This window comes from Alligator sinensis, unplaced genomic scaffold (assembly GCF_000455745.1).
Source record: "Alligator sinensis unplaced genomic scaffold, ASM45574v1 scaffold134_2, whole genome shotgun sequence".
Taxonomy (NCBI): Eukaryota; Metazoa; Chordata; order Crocodylia; family Alligatoridae; genus Alligator; species Alligator sinensis.
This window is the reverse complement of record NW_005842941.1, coordinates 333,171-358,493: the sequence shown is the minus strand read 5'-3', so window position 1 is coordinate 358,493 and position 25,323 is coordinate 333,171. Positions and strand designations below refer to the sequence as shown.

At 41.8% G+C, this 25,323-nt stretch overlaps 1 protein-coding gene across 1 annotated transcript in view; it reads right to left on the bottom strand.

The window, feature by feature from the left end:
• Positions 1 to 3,737: 3,737 nt before the first annotated feature.
• Positions 3,738 to 25,323, bottom strand: part of CEP135 (centrosomal protein 135) — a 69,552-nt gene continuing 47,966 nt past the window's right edge. Inside the window, 6 exon segments of the mRNA XM_025192534.1 lie at positions 3,738 to 5,241; positions 10,248 to 10,394; positions 11,726 to 11,830; positions 16,470 to 16,672; positions 18,782 to 18,991; positions 24,187 to 24,372. Of these exon segments, the coding sequence (XP_025048319.1) occupies positions 5,220 to 5,241; positions 10,248 to 10,394; positions 11,726 to 11,830; positions 16,470 to 16,672; positions 18,782 to 18,991; positions 24,187 to 24,372 (873 nt within the window). The 3' untranslated portion in view covers positions 3,738 to 5,219.

Sequence of the window (25,323 nt, the reverse complement as noted above, 5' to 3'; positions counted from 1 at the left end):
TCCTGCCCCTGGGGCAGGGGGCTGGACTCGATGATCTTCTGAGGTCCCTTCCAGCCCTAATGTCTATGAAATCAGCAAGTCCTATGACCCTGATAGATGCATGGAATAGAGATGTCCCATAGGCAGATAGCTTCTTGACGGGCTCTGGATCTTGCTTACCCTTGTTGACTGTAGTATTGTCCATTATGACTTAAGTCAGTCCTATCAGAAGGGAAAGAAAACTGAATGTACATTTCTCTAGGACAAAGTAAATAAATTATATTTCCTGAGCAGCCCTCATACCTTGTGTTTAGAGGCCATCCAAATGGACTTCCTATCCCAAATTGAAGACATTTATCATCAACATCTTCAAAGGTATTGAGGAAGAGAATGATATTCCCTTGTAGACTTTCAAAAGGTCCTTCTTTTAAATGATGCCAGGCATTTTGGAGAAGCATATACTTACGTTTTGGTGACATCTGCTTGGCTGCTACACAGGTTTCAATCACCTTTTCACCCAATTAAAATAAACTTACACATGTAGAAAGCCATGTGTCCTACAAGTCTGAGACTAGTTCCTATCAATATCCTGGGATGAAATTGGAGGCAATAGGGTTCATATGACTGAAACTTCCTTGTGTCAAGTAGATCTCTGCTGTTGCGAAGTCTAAAACCACTATTAAACATAGCCCTTTGAATGGGAGCTAGTATTGTTTACTTTCACCCTTTAGAGAGATAGAAAGCTGAAGACTCCATTGGACATAGCCTGTCAGTACTAATTTTCTCAAAAGCTAGCTGTCTAGGTACAGATAAATCTGGACACTTTCATGATGCCACCACTATACTTCTGGTCTTTTTGTGAATATCAAATATCAGAAGTATCAATGGCTCAGATAGAATATGAGGTTACTCTTCTATTCTTATATTATATTTGCATAGTATCAGTGCCTTTCAGTAGGCAACCAGGCTCTAATATCGGTCATATATTTGGTTCTCTGACATTCTCCTTAAGGAGAAAAGCATGTATAGTGGAATGCTATTTTGCTTTCCCCTCTTTTCTGGTGATTTTCTTTGCTCTTTAAAATAATATTTATGTATGGTTAGAAAAATACAGGTTTGCCTTGCACTTGGAGTAAACGCTTATCAATTCCTGAGGTAGTTCCATCCTAAATCTCATAACATTTCCTGAGAAAGATCTGTCTTTTACAGCTAAGCTGTACCCTTGCTGTGGAGAGAGCCAATGTGCCAGAAGAATAAAGTTCTCATCTATGATTTTCATCCTGGAACTTTAGGCATACCTTGCACATGGCCTTGGCCAAGGCCATGGAGGGCCTTGAACGTAAGAATAAAGAACTTCATTAGAAAGTCACAAGTAAGATACCATATAAAGCTAAGGAAAAGTTTGACAAACTTAGAGATCTACTGAAACTTTCTGAACTAGCTGGAGTTTCCTAAATAACGACAGCTTCACATATATCAGCTGGACTGCAGCAATGTGAAAGGTGATAAAGGCATGAATAAGACCAAATCATCATCATATAAAGCAGAATGCCCTAGTAAATCCAAGGATTATATATAGATTCTTCTATATGAGAACTTCGATCAGTGAGTATTTAAAAATACTCTTAAAACCTAATTAACCAAATTGTTTAAAATGGCTGTGAACACTTTGACATACATACTGTCTTGCCCAGTTCATCTACAGCCAGCCACACCTAATTACAAACTGATTTTATAAAGTCCCTGGGACATGTTTGTAGCAATGGGGTGGTAAGATGTGGTAACGGTAATTACGTATTTAGCTTTAGGTACATTCCATTAGCAGATTTAATTGCCAAATAGAAATTTGTGTATCATCATGTGTAGCTAGGATTGGAATAATCGAGACTAGAGTCACTGTTCTGAGCTTGATTTTGTAGATGAAAGCATTTGCTTATTTTAGACCTAGATACATCACCCACCTGCCAGCATACAGAAAGTAAGGAGTAAAATCTCTTAGACATAATTATCTCCAAATGTAATGTGTTCCTGTAAGCAGAAGGTGAGTGCAGCATTGGGAGGGTCTAGACTCAAGTGGAATAGCACAGCAGTCCCATTTCCAGGACCAATCAAGCCAAATTGAGGGAATTCCAGACACCCACTAAAGTGGAAGATGGGGAAGTATGTGCCAAATAGAAAGGATAAAATCAGGATATTCCAACACAATTAGCATTTTCACTCCCAACCAGAGGAATCAACCATGCCATTTCGAAAACAACAAGAGACAATGAATAGACATGCTAGTTGGTGCACATGACCAATTTCTGTAAAACTTTGTGATACCTTCTAGGCAACCCTATTGCCTCTGCTGTAACGGAGGCTTCACACGTGACTATTTTGGTGTGGGAAACTGGGGCAAGTGCATATATTTACCAGGCTGGACCTCAAGGGGGCATATAATTTAGTCCACATCTGGCAAAGAGATGAATGGAAGATGTTTTTCCGGACTAGATATGGGCATTTTGAATACTTGGCAATGCCATTCAATTGCACCAGTGCTCCAACTACCTTCCAGCACTTCATGAACATCTTATAGGACATCCTGGACTGATATGTGTTAGTCTACCTGGATCACATCCTCATCTTCTCTGAAAGCCAAGAAAAACATGATCAGCATATCCAGCAGGTCATGAAAGACTGTGTTAGGTAAACATCAACTGTGTTAGGTAATCCAATAATTCCAAATACCTGGATGCTAATATAAAGGTTAGTTGAGAGTCGTGAAATTAACAAGTGCACTTAACATGCTGGTTACTAAACTGAACAATTTCCTGATTTTGAAGCAAAAATTTAGATCAAACACTGATTGAGTCAGTTGGAGTGTGGTATCTTCCAAAGAATGGAGCACATATTCTTTCTACTAAGTATTTGTTTAGAATCATAGAATCAAATGACTGGAAGGGACCTGTAAGATCATCAAGTCCAGTACCCTGCCAGAGGCAGGAGGCTATTGGGTTCAAACAAGCTCAATGAGGTGCCTTCCCAGCCTCCTCTTGAACACCTCCAAGGAGGGTGACTGCACCACCTCTGCTGGGAACGTGTTCCAGATTCTAGATACCCTTACAGAAAAGAAGTTTTTCCTGATGTCCAACCTAAATTTTTGCTCAATTAGCTTGTTGCTCCTTGTCCTCCTTGGGGGTGCCTTTCTGAAGAGTTGCTCCCCTAGATCTTGGTGTTCACCCTTGTATACGGCTATCAAGTCACCTCTCAGTCTTCTCTTGCTCAGATTGAACAAACCCAGTTCCTGGAGTCTCTCTTCATAGGGCCTTATCCTCCAGGCCCCTAATCATATGGATGGCCCTTCTCTGTACCCTTTCAAGCTTATCCACATCCTTCCTGGTGCAGTGCCCAGAACTGGACACAGTACCCAGCTGTGGCCTCATCAATGCCAAATAGAGGGGGAGGAACACTTCTCTGGATCTGTTTGCAACACATTGGCTGATGCACGCTAGAGTTCTATTAGCCCCGCTGGCAACTTCATCGCACTGTTGGCTCATATTCGTCTTCTGGTCGACTGTCACCCCCAGGTCCCTTTCAGATACAGTGCCAGCCAGTGGACCACCACCCATTGTATAGTTGGGGTGAAGGCTCTTCCTACCCAGATAAAGGACCTGGCACTTAAAGTTTAATAGTCAAAAAGAAGTAAAAGACTTAAAAGATATCATTAAGTTTATAATATCTAAGAACTGACAAAACATGCCACATCAAGACCAGAACAAACAATTATGTATGCATACATTTAATTAGAATATTAAACAACATTTTCCAGTTAAAACACATTTCTTTATTAAATCAAAACTGTACCAATCTTAGTGCAAAAATACAAGGGAGACAAAGTATAGAAAAGTTCAGAATTTGATTCCTTCAAGTCATGCTATTCCTTCCTGCTCTCTGTAATGGAATTTGGTACATACAGTCTTTTCTTCAGCTATTTTGAATGGAATGCTGTAAATCAGTCAACATGGATGCACCGCCACAGTGCAGATTTCCCTTCTCATCCCTATGTGTAACACCAAGAAATGTCACATTATTTTTCTAATAGTTAGTACTATTCTACTTAAATAATGGAGTAAAATACTTAATTATGAGTCCAAATATCTGACATAAATGAACTTCAATACATTATTCTAAAGATAATTCATAATAATGCTTTATGATCTAAATTAGTAATAACTGTCTTTCATGTTTATTAGACATTTTTCATTTTTACTGCACTTACGTAGAAGATGTGTTCCATAATATAAGGCCCTCTGTCACCTCTTTAAAGACTTGAGCTCAAGTGTATGAATGAATCCTGATTTTGTTCTGATCTTTTAAAAAAATAGTTTTGAAAAATATCTCCAGATTTGGTTTGGCATTACATATATGGTACAATTCAGTTACGTATGATATTAAAAGTATTAATGTGTTCTTCCATTGCTTTTCATTGGAAAAATACAATATTTAAAAATAAAAATGGCATTACAGAACATTATGGAAGACTAGGAGCAATATTTTCGTAAGAGTTTATATGTAAAAAAAATTATAAAAGACAATTATTGATATGGCACTGTTTTTGATTAAGAAGAAAAGTCTACTCTGAGATAGACAGTGCTTTCACAAAGTGAATGGACATTCTTCATGATACAAGGTTGTATAAGAGCAATGACGTGTAAACAAAATTTTTGTAAAAAATCCAAATACATAGAAAACCATTAGATGCATAATAAATACTTTATGGCTCAGCATTTTTTTCCTAAAAGAAAAAAAGACAGAATCTTTCATTGCTTTACATTGCCCTGCACCACTGAATGTGCAAACTTTTGGAGTTTTATCTGATATAAGCAAATGGAAATAAGTGGCAAAATTAAATCAGAGGCTGTCATATTAGTTACCCAGAGCCAGCTTCATTCTTTTACACAAATATATTTATAGAGCTAGTATATTAGCCTTGCAAAATTGCTTTAAGACTTCAGCATTGGTACAAAAGCAGACATTGAAACAATTAAAAGCACCCATCATAAACAGGTCATCCACAGGTAACTGAAAGAGTAGAATTGTGTAAGGCTGACTATACTCTACACATGCATACAATTCACAACTCATTACTGATCTGAAGAAACCAGAGGTAGAATTCATGCCAGACTTCATAATTTTCAAAAGTCCTTGTAACAAGTTAATCCATCTATTATTGGTTTAGGCTTAAGACTATTCCAGATTGGTTATTCCTTGAAGCTCACGTTTCTGGAGGAGAAGAAATTTCAAAATAAAAACAGTATTTTTAGAAAATCAAACTGGGGCAAAATGTATTAAATTTATTTCTGTTCATCATCATATGCATTTATAAAGAGAGATAATTAGCCATGTTAATCTGTAGTCAAGCAGAAGGTAGGGCAGGGAGTTACTTTAGAGAGTAACTCATTTAGCAAGGCATGAGCTTTCACATGCAACAGTCTACTTCATCAGATACTTTGTTGTTAGCAACTGACAAAAGTAGGCTGTCACCCATGAAAGCTTATGCCATTCTGAACAAGTTACTCTTTATGGTGCCATCCTGCCTTGCCATCTGCCTGTATTTCTAAGTACTTTGAATCAGTCTTCAGCGTATTATCCATACAATATGTACAGACTATTATTTTCAAGCAAGTACTTCTCTGTATCCCTGTTTTATAGCACCATATGTATGGTGTAGCAGGTACATGTAGTGCTATAGGAGGGCTCTTGGGGAGTTTATAGACATGCTCTGGGAGGCAGTAGGGAGGGGAGGGAGGCACTTTAATTAAAGCAGTTCCAAGAGCCACTGTAATTAAAGCACCCGAAGCATCACATGTATCAGTATCCCCACACTGAAAAATGGCGGGAGGGGGGCTTTAACTGACGCTCGTTCAATAAGCTTTAAAATGGCTCACCATCATTTTTCAGCACGGGGATGTTGATACGTATGACGCTGGAGTCTGGTGGAGTGTAGTAATTAGTTACCATGCTCCAACACACTAAGTCTACAGGCGGTGAGGGGGGCATAGGCCCAGAGGCATGCAGAGGCAGAAGCTACCTTTGTGGTCCAGCAGGTGGGACCTGGTGCGGGAGGGTCGAGCAGGGTGGTGAGACTCGCTGCTGCTGCCACCACCACTAGGACCCCTGTGCTAGCTGCACCACCAGCAGCATGTAGAGTAATGGACTAAGGGGGGTGGGGGGGACGGGGACAACAGTGCTGCCCTCACCTCCTGCTGCCACCAGCCACTCACGTGCCAGGTTGTGGCTCTACCTTGGAGGGGAAGTGGGGTGGGAGGCAGCATCGGTGGTCTGAAGGGAGCAGCGTTGGCAGCCAGGACATGGCAGTAATGTAGAGCCGTGGCCTGGAGTGTAAGCAGCGGGAAGACATGAGGGCAGTGCAGCCCCCTACCCTAGCCAGTTACTCCTTGTGCTACTGGCAGTGCAGCTGGCACAGGGGTCTTGGCAAAGGCAACAAGTGTCAACACTATGCTCCATGCTCCCACTCTGGGTCCCGCTTGTTGGGCTGAGGAGGCAGCTCCTGCCTGTGACAGTCCAACCAGGCTGCAACCACATGCCCACTTGTGGGTGTAGAAATTTTGGGGGCACATACCCTCCATGCCCCCCCCAACACATCACCTATATGGTGTTGCCTATGGTTGAGCACCCCCCGTTGCCGCACAACCCCCCCCACCTCCTTCCCCACACACTGGGGTGGGCTGAGGTGTGCAAGTTGGGAGTGAGGGGCACTGGCAGGGCTGGCGGGGAGGGTAGGGCTGTGGCTTGGGAGTGATGGGCACCAGCATATCAGGGCTGCTCAGCTGCAGCTGGAGCCATGTACTGGTGAGCAAAGAGGGCAGGAGGAGCTGTGATTTTCTATGATAGAGAAAACCAAAATCAAATGCCAAAATATATAGATATTTAGAATTTATTTTACTATAATGACTGAGACACTGGTAGGCTTCCAAACCGCTTTACAATGGTAAATGTATCAATAAAACATTGTGTTCAACTGATACCTATATATAGTAGCGTTTCATTTTAAATGCAGAAAAACAGGGAGACCTTTGTAGTGCCACAAATGAACATAGGTCCAAGGCCTAAGTGGTGCAGTATGCATTTGTCACTACAGAGTACCATGATATATTACAGTGTAAGGACAGTACATCACAAGCATATCTGAAACTCAGTAATGGGCCAGTTAATCTTCTTGCTTCTGTTTGAGAGGCTCTTTTTGCATAAAATGAAAAGAGAATTGCGAGTGCGGGGAAAAAGATGTACATGAGAATTCTTGACTATGAACTTCCAATTTCAGAAACACTTGATTTGTCAACACTAATGGAAGAGACACTTAATAATGCAATGAAGCCAAGCAGGATTTAAGGTATTAATTAAAAGAAATCTAATTAATTTTGGGTCTGGAATAGACTCTGGAGAATGAAAACTGTAAAAGCCAAAACAATTCACACAATATTGGGCAAATTAGCAAACACTTTGCTGAGTGGTTCTTTCTTAAGAAAGAGCTTAGTTCTGATGGAAAAGTCTATGCAGAACAATTCCACTTATTTTTTGCCAGAAAAGGAGAGTTTTTATGTACTATTATATGTTTTAATGGTTTCCATATACTCTTCACTTGCTAACATTGGTCTGTTTCACACTAGAAAAGGAAAGAGCACAAAATGATTCCTAGAAACAACCAGAGCTTATTTCACTGTCCTATGACTCTTCATTGAACTGCAACCGGTAGGAATGGGAGGACTGAGGCATACAAATTAGAAACCTAGGTGATGAATTGGTGTGCTCTATCCCCACCATACAAATTTTTGTCTCTGTATTTATTAGAGGTGCACCGATACACCAGTCAATATTGTATCAGCACCAATACAAGGAAAATTGACATTGTTGGCTTTTTTTGGCTGATGTGGCTGATAATGTCACCAATAAATGCCACGTGCATGCACATAGCCACAGCATGCATGCGGTCAGCCCAGCAGTGTGGAAAGCAGCATCCAGCTGGTAAGTCTGTTGGTGGGGGGGGAAGAGACGGAGGGGAGGGACGGGGGGTAGGGGCAAATCAAGGCCCCCCGTGATGAGGGAGCATGGTTGTGGCTGGGGCAGGCGCTGCCCAGCTGGGGTGGGGAGGGGCGGAGTGTGGAATGGAGCTGCAAGCAGCTTATCTGGGTTGGGGAGCAGCTCCTGCCACTGCGCACACCTCCTGGGGAGGCACAGGGGGCACATGCCCCCTGGATCTGTGCGTGGGGTGAAGGCAGACTGCCTGCTGGGGCAGTGCCAGGTTCTTCCCAGAGGCAGGGCCTAGGCCGAGGCTGCGCTTGGGACATGTGGTGGTAGCACTGGGAGAGGGGGCTACAGCCACCCCAGAATTCGCCACAGCCCCCACGAACACCCTCTCCCAGCACTGCCACCACCCGCCCCAAGCATAGCCCTGGCCCATCCTTCTCCCCCACCAGGAAAAGCCCAGTGCCACCCCTAGCCCCAGCCCGCAGCAGCAGCACACCCTCGCCCCACACACAGACCCGGGGGACACATGCCACCCCCTGCCTCCCCTGGGGGTCCCCCCCCACACCCCCTGGGTGACCTGCTTGTGACTCAGTCCTGTGCCACACCCTGGAGGGGCAGCACCTGCCCCTACCCCAGCCCCACTCCCTCCCTCACCATGGAGGCCTCGATCTACCCCCCCATGCCTCTTGCCTCCCCTCTGCCCCTTCCCCCCAACAAACTTACCAGTTGGATACCGCTCTCTAAGCTGCCGGGCTGCATATTGGCAATTGGATCAGTATCGGCCAATATGGCTTATATATATATATATATATTTTAGCACCTTTGATGTTAATAAGCAGCTCCTAGGGCCAGCAGCTAACGTTAAGCATTCTTAAACCTGCATTTCAGACTTATCATTATTAAAATCATGATTCAGGGACACTGAATTGTGACACTTATTCTTGACCATAAATATCACTACAGCCAAAGCCGCGTTATGTGGCAGCTTACAAACCAGCATGCTCTATTAACTGGCATGCCAGTCAACGCGGCAAAAGCGAAACCGGAAGTGCCCATTGTGGCACTTCCAGATTCACTGAGTCCCCACAGCCTGGGGCATAACAGCCTGCATGGGCCCCCCCATCCCTGTGCCCCGGCACACTGACGTGGCAGGAGGGGTGGCAGTTCGAATAGGCAAAGACGCCAGTTTCGGCCTCTCAGGTAACCGGCATATTTGGTTATCCAGCATCCCCCATTACCCATGGGTGCCGGATAACAAAGCTTTTGCTGTACATTAAGTACCGAGGCAAAAACTAAGAAAGAAGCCAGCAGCATCTCTTCACACATATGTTTGCATTTTGCTATTCTACATATAGCTTGAATGGTAGGCGAATGTTGCCAAAAATCTACCACTGAACAGAAGGTAGGTTAGATGGGTATAATTTTTGGCCTGTAGTCCTTAGAGGTTTCATATGGGAGGAGAACAACCTTAGGTTTTCTCTACAAAAATGAGGAAGCTTGGATACTGCAAGGCACAAAGAAAGAGGAAGGATAAATGGTTCTTTTCCCTCTAATATAGTAAAAGGAAGTCCTCTGGCGCTCAGAGTATTAGCCTCACAAGCAGTTTCCACCATGTTACATACTAGTGTCAGTTAGCTAGATAAAATAGCCTCTTCATCGATGGAGCAATATGATTTTGGTATATCTTTGAGGCAAGACTACACGGGTAAGCTCTGGTGCAGGGACTGTTTACAAGAGACTTACAAAGTATACCAACATTTCTGAATATAGTATAGGCACTAAAGAATCATCTGTTGTTGACATGGAGAGATGCAGTGCATACTGTACAAACAAATCTGATGCAAGGAAAGAAGTTAATTAGGCTGTACAAATGTTCAAGTTCTGGCCAGTACAGGCCACTCAGTCAGACATGGGGTAGGCATGCCTGATCCATTATTGCGAAGTTTTAATGACTAGAATTTTAAAAGCTGTGAATTTATATGACAGTCCTGTTCTATAAGCAAAGAAATAGGAGTAGAAATCTCTTAGCTTTTGGAGAATAATTAGCAGCTGGTGCTTTCAGTTAATAGTTTTAGTGTTTTTAGCACCATCTAAATTATTAGCACTAATGTTTAAAAATTTCATATATACCAAAACATAAGTTGCTTTGTTTTTGTTTTTTTTTCCAGTTTCAGTTTAAAAAAAAAAATCCTTAACTTTCTAAGTTGACAATTAACCCAATGATGCAATCAAAAACTTACTTTTCTGCTGTTATTCGATCAACCGACCTTGCAGTTGCACGCTCTGGAGAATGTGAAGGAGATCTCAATGTTGAACTAAGTGGAGATGAGGAACGTAGAGAAGATGTGGAAAGACCATGTCGACGCATCTCCTGAATTGCACGCTCTCTACCGAGTAGATGTTAAAATGATTTTTAATTTGTACTCATGTTATAGTTTATCACTACCATTACTGGTAGTTTACCACTACCATTTCATAATTTGTTGTAGAATGCTACTTTATATATAGAAATTAGAGGATAAAAGATGATGAAAGGTGATACATTTAAATAGATATATGTACACTTTAAGTCCAAATGTTCCAATGACATTTAAGGGACACAGCAAATTTAAAGATCTATGTAAACTCTATTATAAATAATACTTAAGTACTATAAATAAAGGATCTGAAGAAAATATTGTACTTTTTGATATATATATGAAAAATGACAGTCAGGTTTTGCTCTCTTGCAGGTTCAGTCTAGATTCCTCTTGTTTGTATGGTCTCCAGGATAGTGACAGGAGAGGAAAATAAATCAATTTTTTACAGTTTTTTAAAAATAGATTTACAGTACCATGAATCTAGAAAATCTGGGATGGGATGCAGAATCTAACTAATGCATTTACTTGAATAAACAACCCTGACTATAAGATGACCACTCCCCACCCCCATTAGATTCTCTATATGGAAAATGTATAAACTTGTTATTTTTCAGGTACAGAATCTACTTATTGGAGGTTTGCCTTGAACTGTATAATAGGGGATTGTATTCATGCTTCCCCTCTGGCTTACTCTTTAGTCTTTTGGCTAGGAGTGAAACTCAGAGGCATTTGAACCCCAAGACCTCTCAGCTTGGGGCTTGCATTTAGGATGCCTGCCATGGATTGGGGGAGTACCTGAAGTCCAAGACCAGTGGGTCTAGGAGGGAAGATATCTGCCTGGTCGTAGAGTCACATAGACTTAAATGACTGAGCTCTGCTCAGTTGAAGTTTGGAACTTGACTATTGGGCTTTGCCCAACAAAATTCAGAACTTATTTGGCCCTTGAAAAGAAATTTAAGAAAAAAAAAGATCAGTATGTTTACCTACTGCAGGCCATGTGTTTTATATTCATGTTCAATGTTTCATTACTGAGCACAGGCTGCTTTTGGCAGCAGTCTAAGGAGAGACAATATATTAAATAAAGTTTCTTTGTATGCGAATGTAAGACTCGGAGCTTTTTTCCCCATGCTGACTGGGGAAAAAGTCATCTTATATTCAAGTAAATATGGTATATTATTTTTTTTTTTAAATTAAACAAGTTTCAGGTTTAGAATAATGGACCTCAAACAGGACTAAAGACAGCAGAAGGCCATCACTTCTATAGGTAGTTTTTACAAGCTATTAACGACACGACAAGATCAGGGGGTGGGGGGGTCTAATGACCTCCTCACTGCAATTACAGTAAAGCAACAGTTTACCGTTCAAATCGTTCAGTTGTCAGTTGCCTTTTTAAAACATCACAGTCCGTCTGCAGCTGTGCAACTTTACTTCTAAGTGCAGAAACTTCTCTATTATGACTGGTTCTAAAAGAACAACAAGAAGCAACAAAGAATTTAACGCTGTAAAGGAATGACGATAATAATAATAAAAAGGAAAAAAATGCAATAGGTGTTACTTCTTAAAGCCCAAAATAAATTTAAAAAAACCGGAAGTGAAACTGCAACAAGCCAGTTGTGATGAGAACTGAATGAATATAGCTGAATTCAGAAATCTAGTTTGAAGTATGAACCTGGAAAGTCCCTCAAACATTCTTGTTACAGTGCATCCATATTACTTTCTGGATAAAATTATATACATGCATGTTAATGTGAAAAGGCAGACAACTAAGAATTATTATTTTTATTAATCTATTATGCATCTTTAACCCTATTAATGAAAAGCTATTCAAACTTCCAAAAAAAAGCCAAAGCATTAAAATGCTCCTGAAAGATACAAAATTAAATGACACAGCATCGTGACAAGTCGAAGATGGTTTAATTGTAACAGCTGAAAAGAAAAGTAGCCCAGCCAGTCTTAAGTGCCAGTGAGATGTACTTCTCAGATAACTAGTTGGCATATTTTAAAGCTGCATACCAATACCATTAACTACTCTCAGTAGTAAGCAGGAATACTGTCAAGAACCTAAGGGTAGAGAGCAGTTTGCCCAACTCAGAAAATGCACAGCTACGTTATTCCATGTTATTCTTCAATAGTCATTCTGGAGGCTTACAACTATGGAGGATTTATAACTATAGCACCAGACTGAGAAAACCTATTCTGATTTTCCAATTTAATCAGAGGTTTTTGTTTGCAGCTTAAACTACCCATGTGCCTCAATATTTTCATCTGTGCAATAAAGATATTTTCCTGACCAAAAAAAGAAGTTGAAAAGATAAAATGTTATTACTAAGCATCATATAAAGAAAAACAAACAGACAGAAAAGCATGGCTGACCGTTGCAAACCCAAAGCTAAAAAATAAAATCCAAACTTTTCAGACTGCTTTCACTGAAAAACCACTGCAGGTCACTATTAACTAGGAATCCAGTTATATGATGAATGCAACTGTAGATAAATTTGAACTGATTGGATTAAAACTTTAAAAAATATTTGTAAATTATCTGATAGCATGCAACATATCTGGGACTGGTATGTCACTGAAAGCCCTATATCGGGACTGTTTAGGTAGGGCAGGCTGCAAGTCCTGGGACCACAAGCTTCACAGACAGCCCCTGGGTTTCCTCACATGGCACAGGCAACCCACCTTCCTCCCCACATTGCGTGTACAGCCTGGCCTTTCCCGCAGTGCCAACTTCACAACCTTCCTCTTGGCTGTGAATCGCAGGCAATCGGGCCCTTCTTTTGCTATGTGGGCAACCCACCTCTTCTATGCTGCTGCACATGCAGCACCCTCCTGCCAGTCTGCTTTGCCCACTCCTGGCAAGGTGGGCTGGGAAGCAGGAAGGAGAAACCTGGAGCGTGGGAAGGGAAGCGTGAGCACAGAGATTCTAGCTGCCACAGCAGCAGGAAGGATGCAGGATGCAGCAACCATTCAGGAACCCACCACCTGCATGTTAACCCCTTGCAGATCAGATGTAGCCCACAGGCTACCAGCTGGACAGCTCTGCACTATATTGAAGGCACTAGATGTTTTGATTGCAAGGCAAAGCTATCAATTCACAGGAAGTAAACAAATCAGAGGAATGATACTTTACTATCTGCCTTATTCACAAATGAAATTCTTTAAAAAAAAATCTCTTGATCCAACTTGGTAACAACAGATATAGAAAACAAGTTTCAGCCATCTCTGATATCTCCTTGTAGGTCCTTCAAAGACAGTTTAGAAAACTCTTTCAGGAATTATATTTTGATAATTCAGGACCCAATATTATTGGACACAAATGGAAACAAACATTTTTATAAATGCTGAGGTTATTCATTATATAAAAAAACCCAGTAAAAGTAAAGTTAGCAAAGTAAATCACTAAAAAGCTAAAGAAGTGCCAGAATTAAGGATGTCCTCTTATGCATAAGAATTAGGGTATATTCAGATTGCTTGATAGCAAACTAGTTGTTTTTCCTCAAGGATGTCTGCCTCATTCAGAGAATGGGATAGATGGCTCCCAACAAGCAAGCAGTTTTTCGATATTCCCATGTTTATTCAATATAGATCTCCTACCTCATTTATTGTGCCACCACTCAGATGCTACTCTGAATACTGATATACTGATATCTATCTATCTATCTATCTAAGGCACCAGATATTTATATTTATGACATGTATATGCATGGTCGCATTTACCGAATGTTTATTAATCTTTCCCTTGTGGACTGTATGGTAGCCCACATAACATTATCTCAGTGCTTCACAAATAATAAATTTAATTTTGGACTATTCCTGTAAGGCAGGGGTTATCAACCATCCCCATATTATAAACTGTGAATGCAGGCAGAAAAATACTAAGGCCAAAATTGTTAAAAATGTCCAGTAATTTTAGGTGTCCAACTTGAAGTACCCAAGACCTGATTTTTTTTTATTTGTTCAGTGTTCTTATAGCAGTATATATGGACAGACCTGCCACTGGCTTCAGTTAATAACTATGAGTACTGAGAACTTTTGTACATTAGACTCCAGATGCTTCAAATGGAGCTCATAAAATTGTGAACATACAATTATTAAACATTTGTAAAACAGTGCAACTTGCCTACCATCACATCACCTTGAAACTTTATGGCAGAGGCAACAACACAATCCAGTAAGTATACAGGTCCCTTAAACAAGAGATCATCCTTTCTCTCCCTGCAGTTCCTTGCCGCATTAAAGTGCAGCTAGTTTTCATTAACAAAAGTAAAAAGTTCTACAAATAGTTTCCTTCAATACATAACCCAGGAGCACGCACAACCATCCTATGCACTGAAGTAAGCAGAAGCCTAACAGAAAAGAGTTTGTGATTAGGGGTGCAATCAATAAAGATTTTTTGGGCCGATACTGATGGTCTATTATTAACAAGCCATATTGGTCGATACTGATCCAAACGCCAATATGCAGCCTGGAAACTTGGAGTGGAGAACAGAGTCTGGCTGGTAAGTCTGTTGGGGGGAAGGGGTGAAGGACAGGAAAGGGCGTGGGGGGGAGGGGAGGGGGCAGATCAAGGTCCCCACAGTGAGGGAGGGAGGGAGGCTGGGGCTAGGGTAAGGGCAGAGGCTGTCCAGTCAGGGCAGGGAGGGAGACAGAGCCATGAGTGGATTATCTGGGGAACATGGGAGGGCTCCCACTGCTGTGCACACCTTCGGGGGCGGCATGGATTTGTGCACAGGGTGAGGACAGGCTGCTTACATGGGCTGGGGCCAGGGCGGCACCAGGCTCTTCCGGGGCGGGGAGAGCACTGAACTGGGGCTCTGCTCAGGTCTGGCAGCAGTGGCACTGGGAAGTGGAGGATTACAGGGTGGCGGGGAGGGGAAGAGCTACGGCAAATTCTGAGGTGGCTATAGCCCACCTTGTAGACCTTTTCCCAGTGCCTCTGCCACCCATCCTGAGCGCAGCCCTGGCACCACCCGACCCCAATCCACAGCAGCAGCCTGCCCTCACCCTGTACACAGATCCAGGGGCACATGCTGCCCCATGCCTCCCCCAGGGTGCGTGCAACGGCAGAAGCCACCCCCCCACCTCCCTGGTGGAGTTGCTCACAGCTCCATCCCACGCCCCACCCCACTCTGCCCAGGTAGTGCTTGCCCCTGCTCCACTCCCTCCCTCACTGTGGAGGCCTTGGATCTGCCCTCCCCCTGCCCCTTCCCCCAACAGACTTACGAACCGGATGCTGCTCTCCAAGCTGCTGGGCTGGCCGTGTGCATGCTGCAGCTGCACACATGCACACAGCATTTCTTGGCAACATTATTGGCTATCTCAGCCAAAAAAATCCGATTGCTGATAATGTCAACTTTCCTTTTATTGGTGCCAATAAGATATGGACCAATGTATCAGTGTACCTCTAGTTTGTGATCAAGTAATGAAACACTATGTCATAACACTAATGAACAATCTGGCTAAATTAAAATAGTATTAGCAATTTTAATTGTTGCATTTCCTAATTTTTATGCTTGACTTCCCTATCTCAGTTGTTACTTTACTATTAGAATCTAGTATATTTTTTAAGAACTAAACTAAAACATTTAAATGCCATGATGTGCAATGACATGCGAGTAACACTGGCAGGATTGAATGTTTTATATGCACCACAAAGATCTATGCAGTAACTGGTCATTTTCACAGGAACAGCAAAAAAGTATGTTTTATACTAGAAGAGACAAGAATTTCTTAGGGTAATATCTTTTATTGGACCAGCTATGTAGTTGGGAGAGTGTTAGATAAGAATGCAAGACATTCTTCCTCAGTTTGTCCAATAAAAGATATCACCTTAAGTAAGCCCTGCCTCTTGCATAATTTCTGGACCATCATGGCTACACAACTCTTACACTACTTATACTAGAAGATACTTTTTCCCAAAATTGGAAAATTGTGCTTCAAAGGACAGAGGAATTAGTTTCTTAAAGAAACTGCCGTATGAATTTTATATTGCTAGAAGCAACATTTTTCTTCAACTTGGCTTTCCCAAACAGATAACTTTTTTGCTGAAATGCATAAGTCAAATTATTTTAAGAAATATACTTGTGTGTCAAAACTTACAGTTTGCTCTCTGCAAGTGTTAGCTTGTCTTTAAGTAACTGAATTTCTGAATCCTTCTCATGGGTCGTTAAATGATTCTGAAACTCTTTGTCTCTACTAGTAGCCAACAGCGTTTCAAGGTTCTGAATTGTAAGTCGCTCACTTGACAACTGCTTTTTCAACAATTCTGCTTCTGACTTTACATCTTCTATTTCAGCAAGAACCTAGAGTATAAAAAAATTATAGCAGTAGATTCATCACCAGCCTCAATTTTCCATTTGCTAGTAATTCAATATTTTCTTCACACACACGTTTCATGAATCTATACTCCATGTGTGTCTTTACACACACAGCTCTCACTTAATAAATGACTCAATTGCAGTCAAATGCAAAATACATGTTAAAAATGGAAATAAAATTAAACACTGCATTCAGCAACAACACTATCAAGTGAAGAAAAGAGAGAGGACTTAAAATTCAATCCACTTAATTTGAAACCAAAAACACTACCATACTTTAAACAGAATCATGCGTTTATTACATATATATTTACATTTTACCCTTGAATCTAGTGGTGTTATCACCTCTAATCTGAATTTGTTGTCAAATTTGTTGCTACATAACTTCAGAAAAATAGATATATTAAACTACAGTACTATTAGTCTTTCTGTAGTGTACACAATCAGCTGGCCTGGTTAAATAAAAAAGTTGTATACACAATAATTATTAAATCAGGAAGAAATGCTAGTTTACATGTGCATCTCTCAAACCTACCTGCACCCAATTTCCCATTCCACAAGAGTCTTAATAAAGAGTATCTACATGTAAGGCAGCACAGATAAATATAGACAATTCTAAAATCTGATTTATTTAAATCTTTTTAAACACACATAATGAAAAAATAATTAACATTGAAATAATAATCTAAAAGCCTAAATGTGTAAATTATTATTGCAAGCAAGAAGTGTTTGCCTTTAAACTGTTAAGTCAAACTACTGAACTGGTAAGAGTCTTTGGCTAAGCCACAGTTTACTAAAGTTCCAAAGCTTACTGGAACATGGGTTTATTGAAGTGCTAAACTAGATTTTGACAGAAGTAGCCTCTTTTGCAGAAGAAAACAGATTTTTTTTCATTTTATTCAACTAGCTCATTTCATTTACTAGTTCAAATCCCAATCAGCTTCTCAACTCTGAATGAAAAAGCAAGAACATGTTTTCCTCCTCAAATCTATGAATTAAAGAAGGTATGAGAGGATGAGACCTGAAGTAACTGAAGTCCTGAATGACATGACAACCATGAGTTCAAATTTACTAACTACAGGATTGCCTTTGTTTAATGCAGGGTGGCAAAGCCCGTGAAACCACATGATCCACCCTCCAATGCCAGGACACCCTGATTCCTCTGTGGCTTTCCATATACAGCACCCAGTCTGGCCAATTTAACCAGTCCAGGGCTCACACTACATGCAGTGTTCACACTAGACCAAATGGAGTGGGCACCATATGCAACTTGTATCCCAATCCATCCAGAGTGTGCACCACACAAGGACAAGCCCCTCATCATTCATGAAGTCCAGATGAGGTTGCCACCACTGGTTTAATGAATCATAAACATAAACACAAAATATTTTAAGTATCCAGCATATTTAAGATAGTTTAATTTAAAAAAAAAACAAACTTTACAATACTATTTTTTGCATTTCAAATCAGTTCAAATGCAACTGATGTAAATAATAAATAAAATACTTGTTTAGTAACTAAATATAATCACCATTTTTACAAATTAAATTTTAAAGTTAAGAAAATGAATATGTTATAAAAATGCACATATGTGGTGTATCATTCTAGTTAGCAAAGTAGTGCCATATTTAGTATAAGGGATTATATGTACACTAATTCATGTCTTAATGACTATTAATGAATGAGAATCACCTCTTTAGGCAAATAACTAGAAGTACAAATGCAAAACAAAATGGGCGTGCCTACACGATATGCTTCGAGCACATTAGACTAAATCTAATGTGCACCAGTGCAGCAGGCGAAGCCCGAGCTAATGCACAGATTTAGTCTAATGCACATTAACACTACTTAAAAAGTGTTCATCTACGCTAATGCACAGTAGCGCTAATTAAGGTGCATTTAGTACCTAAACTTTACGTGCCGTAATTACAGCTCATTAATTAAAATGTAGATGTACCCAATAAAAATGCTTTAAGTCCTTTTGACTTCAGCCCATCCATCCTGATTTAAAAAGTGATTACAATTTAAGAAAAAGGAGGTAAAGGAACCAAACCATGCATCTACAAAAAAGTTAAATTTGCCGTTGTTTCTTACCCTTTCATATTCCATGGTTTTGGATGTTAGCTGCCGTGATAAAAGTTCTTTGCTAGATTCAAGTTTCATGCACAATTCTCTCACAGAAGCAAGGTCAGCCAATACAGAAGACTTTTCATCTTGTTCATGTTTGAAGTCCCCTTCCAACTTTAACATTTTTTTGGTAATTGAAGAGATTTGAGATTCATATGCTTGATGTGCATTGATGTGCTAAATAAAAACAGATATACCATGTGGTCATATATTTTTTCCAGTTCTAAAAGATGCAAAACATTTTAATATTATAGCTTTTCCCTGTACTCAAAACTGAATTCAGCTCATCTTTCCCCTCTTAAATTATATTTACCAACATCCCAAAAATTGTTTAAGATGTTTGCCACCATTTGAAGGACTATTCAGGTAGTAGAAAAAATGGGAGTAGGCTGTAGTCAAGCTTGAAGAGAATTAAAACATAAAAATTGAAGGCTAAAGCCCATTTTTACTCAATTGTCAACCTTGACTATTTTGTCAACAAATTAAGACAGACAGAAATATAATCTGTTTAACTGTCATATTTCCAGACAACTTTCTTCCTCAAAACACGAAAGACAACATGAGAAGATACTACCATTACCTAGTATATTTTAAGAAACAAAAGTTTGAAGAATTAATCCTAAAAGTTTCCAAAATATTTTGTCTCATTGAATAAGTAGAACCACTGCAAAATACAATGGCACATCTGACAGTAGTCTTATGTAGAGTTTAGATTATTGTTTATATGGGATGGTTTGGATAGGGATGATCCTGCCTCAGGCTGGGGGTTGGACTAGATGACCTCTGGAAGTCATTTTCAATCCTACTTCTCCATGATTCTCTACTTGACTGCGGATGAAGAAAGAACACTTAAACCATTCCAAGAATGTCACTGATATGGGATCAATTCACAACTATAACAGTTTAAAGGTGTCTAAACATGCACTGCCAAGGGTTCCAAGTAGAGCGGTTATCTTTTAGGGGTTAGTGCTGTCAGACCACCACCAGGGGGCAGTAGTGAATAACAAGCATGGCATGCCCCCCCCCAGTAGCGAGTTCCCCAGTTTCTCCACTATTCTCTGAGCAGGACAGGAATACCCAGATAGGCTCGACACCAAGAAAGAATAAATGCTTGTAACTGCAGCTTTCTGATCCCTCTCACTAACAATAAAGATCATTCCTGTACTTTACCAAAACCTATGGTGGTAACGTGACAGAGTAACCAGGTATATGTGCGTCAGTGGGCAGGGCGCAGGATAGTGCTGCCTAGACCTATGCTTCTGGGTTCTTGGGAGCTGCGTGCTCTGCCAGAGCTTTTTTTGAGTTTTAAAGAGCTATCTACCCTGAGCAACTTATAAATTTACAGGTTTCCCTCACCAACCATAGGGGTTAGGTTCCTGAAAATTCCTGTGGTTAGCAAAACCAGCCAGGCTGGGGGAGCAGGGGCTGTGGGTGGGGGGGGGGGGGCACCAGCAAGGCTATGGGGGCTGTGAGGGGGGGATGTGAGAGGCATGAACAGGACCAAGAGAGCCATGGGAGGTATTTTCCAACTGTACCCCTCCTTCTCTGAAGCATGGATACTCAAAATCATGGTTGGCAAAACCACTGTTGGTGAGAGAAACCTGTACTTCAATTCCTGGCAATGTACCAGGGTTTGGTGCATGACAGTCTGATTTGGGGTGACCAGTTCATTAAGGAAAGCTCCCTGGACTCCTGCTTCTCCCTTCCTAAAAAAAAGGGACCTTGGACAGGCCTGTGGAAGATGGGTGTTTCAGGGGCCTATCCAAGGTCTCTGGCTCAGGCTACTGCCTTAAGACGACTTTCCCTAGCAGGCAAGGCAGTGGCTGTGTGCACTTGGATCCATGCTTCTGGGTTCTGAGGTATTCTGGTGGCTGCCCAAAGTCTCCACCACTTTTAAACAACATTTTCCCTCAAGTTGCTTATCAATTTCACTCCATTCATAACTGACCAGGCTTTGGGGCCTCCCAGACTGATTTGGGGTGGATTACGGAGGGGTGGCCAGGTAGATAGAGGCTGTATCTATGCTTATGTGTCAGGATGGGGGAGCGGTTGCCCAAGGTTTCCATGTCAATTGCCAGGAATGGGATGAAACTGACCAATGGCTTGGGGAAAAAAGCTGTTTAAAAGCTGCAGAGCCCTTGGCCAGCCCCTCAGAAATACAAATACAGAGGTATAACCTCTACTAACCTAGCCATGCCTCCACTACATCCCCCAGCCTGAAGCAGCTTGGAATGCTCAAAAGCTTGGTCAGCTGCTACCAATAGAATGAAACTGACAAGCAGCTTGGGGGAAAGTACTGCTTAAAAGCTGCAGAGACATTGGGCACCTTCTCGTTGTTCCCAGATTCCTGGGAACTGAGAAGTATATGTACCCCTTCTACACACCTGGCCACTCCCCCATTAGCCCAGATTAGCCTGGGACTGCATGGACTGGCTTATGTGAAGGCAATATAGGTTGTAGCATTAGAGTTCTGGCTGTGTACCAGAGCAGCCGGTCACTGTGCAAGGGCTTGGGGGAGGGGAAGAGTGGTGTAACGTAGGATGCCTAGAGCAATGTCGCTCAACCTTCTTGCCTCATGGACCAAATAGGAGGTGCCCAGTCCATATGTGAGCTGAACCTGGCCATAGCCCCTGATTCAGTATATGGGGCAGGTATGGCAGGGCCCAATTTGCCTGTGCAAGAGGGGGCATGACCAGGCCCTGACCCAGTTCTACGGGGGGAGAAGACATGGCCAAATGTTGAGCCAGCTTTGTGGGGGAAAGGGGACATGGCCTGGCCCCAACCTCGTCAGGCAGGGTTTGGGAATTTGCCAATGGGGGAAGGGTAGCAGTATTAATTGCCACTGTTCTCCAGTAACTACATTTCCTGACTCGTGAAGAGCCCCATGGGCCAGAAGCTATGGCTTCGAAGGCCACGTCTGGCCTGCAGGCTAGGGGTTGAGCGCCCCCTGGCCTAGATGACTAGGGGCTTACCTAAATTGTGGTGGAAGTTCACTGCACAGCAGCATCTTTAATCTTGCTTTTTTCACTATGCACACCTAGCCCCCCCCCGCCCCGAGTGGTAAAGAGGCAAAAATTGCTGAATTAATTGCTTGTTGGACATGTGGCTGGGAGGCAGGAAAAGGGTGCATGTGGCAAAAAGAGGGAGATTAAAAGGCACGGCTGTGCTGCAAACTTTCACCATGATTTAGGTAGGTTCCTAGGAATAGACAGGCAGAAACTATCATTCAGTCATAATCTGCCTTCTGATTCTGTCACTCGTACTAAGGAGGTGCAGATGTACCCAGTGTGCCAGATCTATTCTGATCAGCATATATTCCCAGATGCACCAGGGCAGCCGATAAACAGCAACTCTGCCCCTTTCATCCACGTATGCTAAGAAAATGTAAAGGTAACTCTAAAGTAACTCCAGAAAGGAATACAGAAGAAACTAAATGAAAAAATTAAACCAAACAAAGCTAATTATGGGTCTTTCTGTAGCTTTCAGAAGACACATTGTAGTTTTACTGTCCTTAGCATTAGATTCACTACAGCAAACGTTACATATTTGTTTCCCACTTCTAAAATTACCATAAAGGCAGTCCTTGACTTACAATGTTTTGCACTTGCAACGTTTATAAATTGACACCCTGTTTCAACTTTATCACGTCAGTTTCAACTTTACAACGCTTGATCTGATCCAACGCCACACCAGCGAACAAGTTCACTGCGCTGCTCATCTCCCTGGAGAACATCTGTCCAAACTTCCTTGGACACTTTCTTTAAGAAAGCAGACAAGACTCCAGAAAAACCTGAAGCCAAGACTCCTGATAAGACTCCAACCAAGAACCCTTCAAAAAATCCAGCAAAGTCACCTCAAAGAAGTCCTTCCAAATCAATACGATTGCTATTTACAATATAAATACATTAAATTGTAGCTATATTACTCATCTATAATTGATCGAGTACAAAATTCTGGGGTGCTTTTGGTGAAAATAGGGTATCGGGCTTTGGTTCAGGAACCAACCCCCCATTTATAGCATTGTTTCTTATGAGAAAATTGGTTCCGAGTAACAACGTTTCGACTTAAGACATAGTTTTCAGGAACCAATTGTGTTGCAAGTCCAAGGACTGCCTGTATTTGCCTGAATACACGACAGCCCTGAATGCAAGACAACCACCCAATAATTAGATTCCAACACATGGAAGATTTATAAATTATAATTTTCCATGTATGGAATATAATTATTGGAGGATCAGCTTAAATTTGCCGCACCCCCTGCTGCCCCACTGCAGGTGGTAGGGGGAGAGGTGATCGGGGGGGCAGGAGGTGGAGGGCAGGAGGTGGGGGACAAACTGTGGGAGGCAATAAGGGGGCACATGGTGGGGGAGCAGTAACGGAGGAGGTACTGCAGAGCAGACTGTGGGGCAGGCATATTGCTCCCAGCTGCCTGTCCCATCCCCCACAACTTGCCCCCCATCATTGTCCCTACACTCCCCACCCTGAAGACTCAGGCTGTTTCAATTCCCTGTTTCCCCCTCTTCTCCGCTGTTTCTGCCCCACCTACAACTTTAGATCCCCACCTTCCTCCCATCTTCCCCCTCCAAAGTCTCCTCCCCAACCTGTCTGCCCCTCCACCCCACTTTGTTCCACACTGGCAGCTCTGTCCCTAATGCAACCTGGGGCACAGAGCATGGCTCCAGCCTGGTCCCATACCAGCAGCATCATACAGCCAGCACTGCTGTTATGGGGCCAGGCTGAAGCAGCAATGCCAGCTCCACACCACTGCTACAGGACAGACCAGAGCCATGCTCTCTGCCCCAGGCTGAAGCAGAGATGGAGCCTGCTGATATGAACCAAAGGTAAGGAGTAGTGTGACAGAGGGGAAGAGAGAGGGAGAAGCGGTGTTGGGGGAGGGGCAGGGGCAAGACTAGGGTCTCCAGGGGAGGAGTGGTAAGGCATGCAGAGGCAAGTAGAAAGGGCAAAACTGCGATCTGATTCCTGATCCCAAAGCTGCATCTCCTGCAATACACATGTGATATGGCAGGAGTCATAATTTGTTGACAAATGCATGCCAGGGGCCTAAAAGGTTCTCAAAAGCAGACTAACATTGTACTGGCAAACTGCACAGACCTACAAAGAGCTAAAAAGAAAAAACAATGTTCAAAAGATTTCAAAATCCTTTGCTAGGGTAGCGGGAGAGAGGGGGAAGGGCAAGGGCACCCAGTTTCAGCCAGAATTGTGTTATATATATATTTTGTGCCTACATCTGACAAAAGCATAGAAGGATAAAAGTTCATTTTCATGCAAGTATAATATACATTTTATTTAGAAAGAAAACCACCTACCAAAACCTACATTCCATAATAAATTTTAATAGGATTAGTTATTACCTCTTGAATTTCTTTTTCTAATAATTCCACTCTCTCTCGATGATGTCTTCTATCAGAATCTACAGAGAGAAGCTCCAGTCGTATTGAGCTGCTTTCTCCCTCTGCTTGATGAGCCTTGACTTCCCAGTCCTCAGCTTGACCATGGAGCATTCGGAACTGTTCTAACAATTCTCGGTTTTCTTGTTCCTAGTTGAAACAGAATCAGTTGCTCTAAAATAAATGTGTACTAGGATAGGTTCCTTCCTCCTTGTGCCTTCTATAATACCACTTCAGAGGAAGATGGTAGCTTTCTCCACGTTTCTAACTTTGTATGTAAGCATTCATCTTTGTCTTCCCTGAAGAGAATAGGTGTCTTTATTCATTTGCAAGTTGCAGGCATTAACGGCCTCTCAGGCACAGTCACCCAATATTGTTTTTATTAGACAAAAGTATTTTTATCAGGCAAAAGAACAGAGACAACAGATAAGGTTTGATGTAGGTGTTCTACATTTATCAATGACACTACAAAAAAAAACATACTATGGTATCTACTATCCCCAAAATCAGCCTCCCCGCTCATGTCCTAAGCAGGGAAGATGATTTTCTGCCTAGAATATACTGTAATTTGTGCTCTAGCTTTAATTCCTGCTTGCAGCAACAGTGACATTTCTATTCAGGCAGCTGAGGGAATCAACTGGCTTAATGGCTAATTGTTCTTCACTCCACAGGTGTTAGCAATCTCTCACCTTTTGAATGGTCTTGATGGTCCACCAACCAAGCTAACCTTTCTTTTGATAATTTATCAGTCTTTTCGCTACTCCTAGTCTCTCTTCCTATTTCACAGCTTTTTCCATTTCACAGCCTTTAAAGCTTTTCAAAATCATAGATCTACCCACCATGGAAACAAGTCTTTAGCAGCAGCTAGAGTTTCAGGTTTGGGTGAGCGAGCTGAAGATTAAGCTCTGTCCCTGCTCTGTGCAGATAAAACTCTTGAAAAATCTCAGAAAACGCATGCTCAGGAAAAGACCTTATATATACTGCCAATCATCTTACTGCACTTCACAGATAATAACTATCCCCCCCAGGTAATCTTGAATGTCTCCCTCTACTACTAACTACCATATTTCCTGGAATATAAGACAACTCTGAATACAAGAC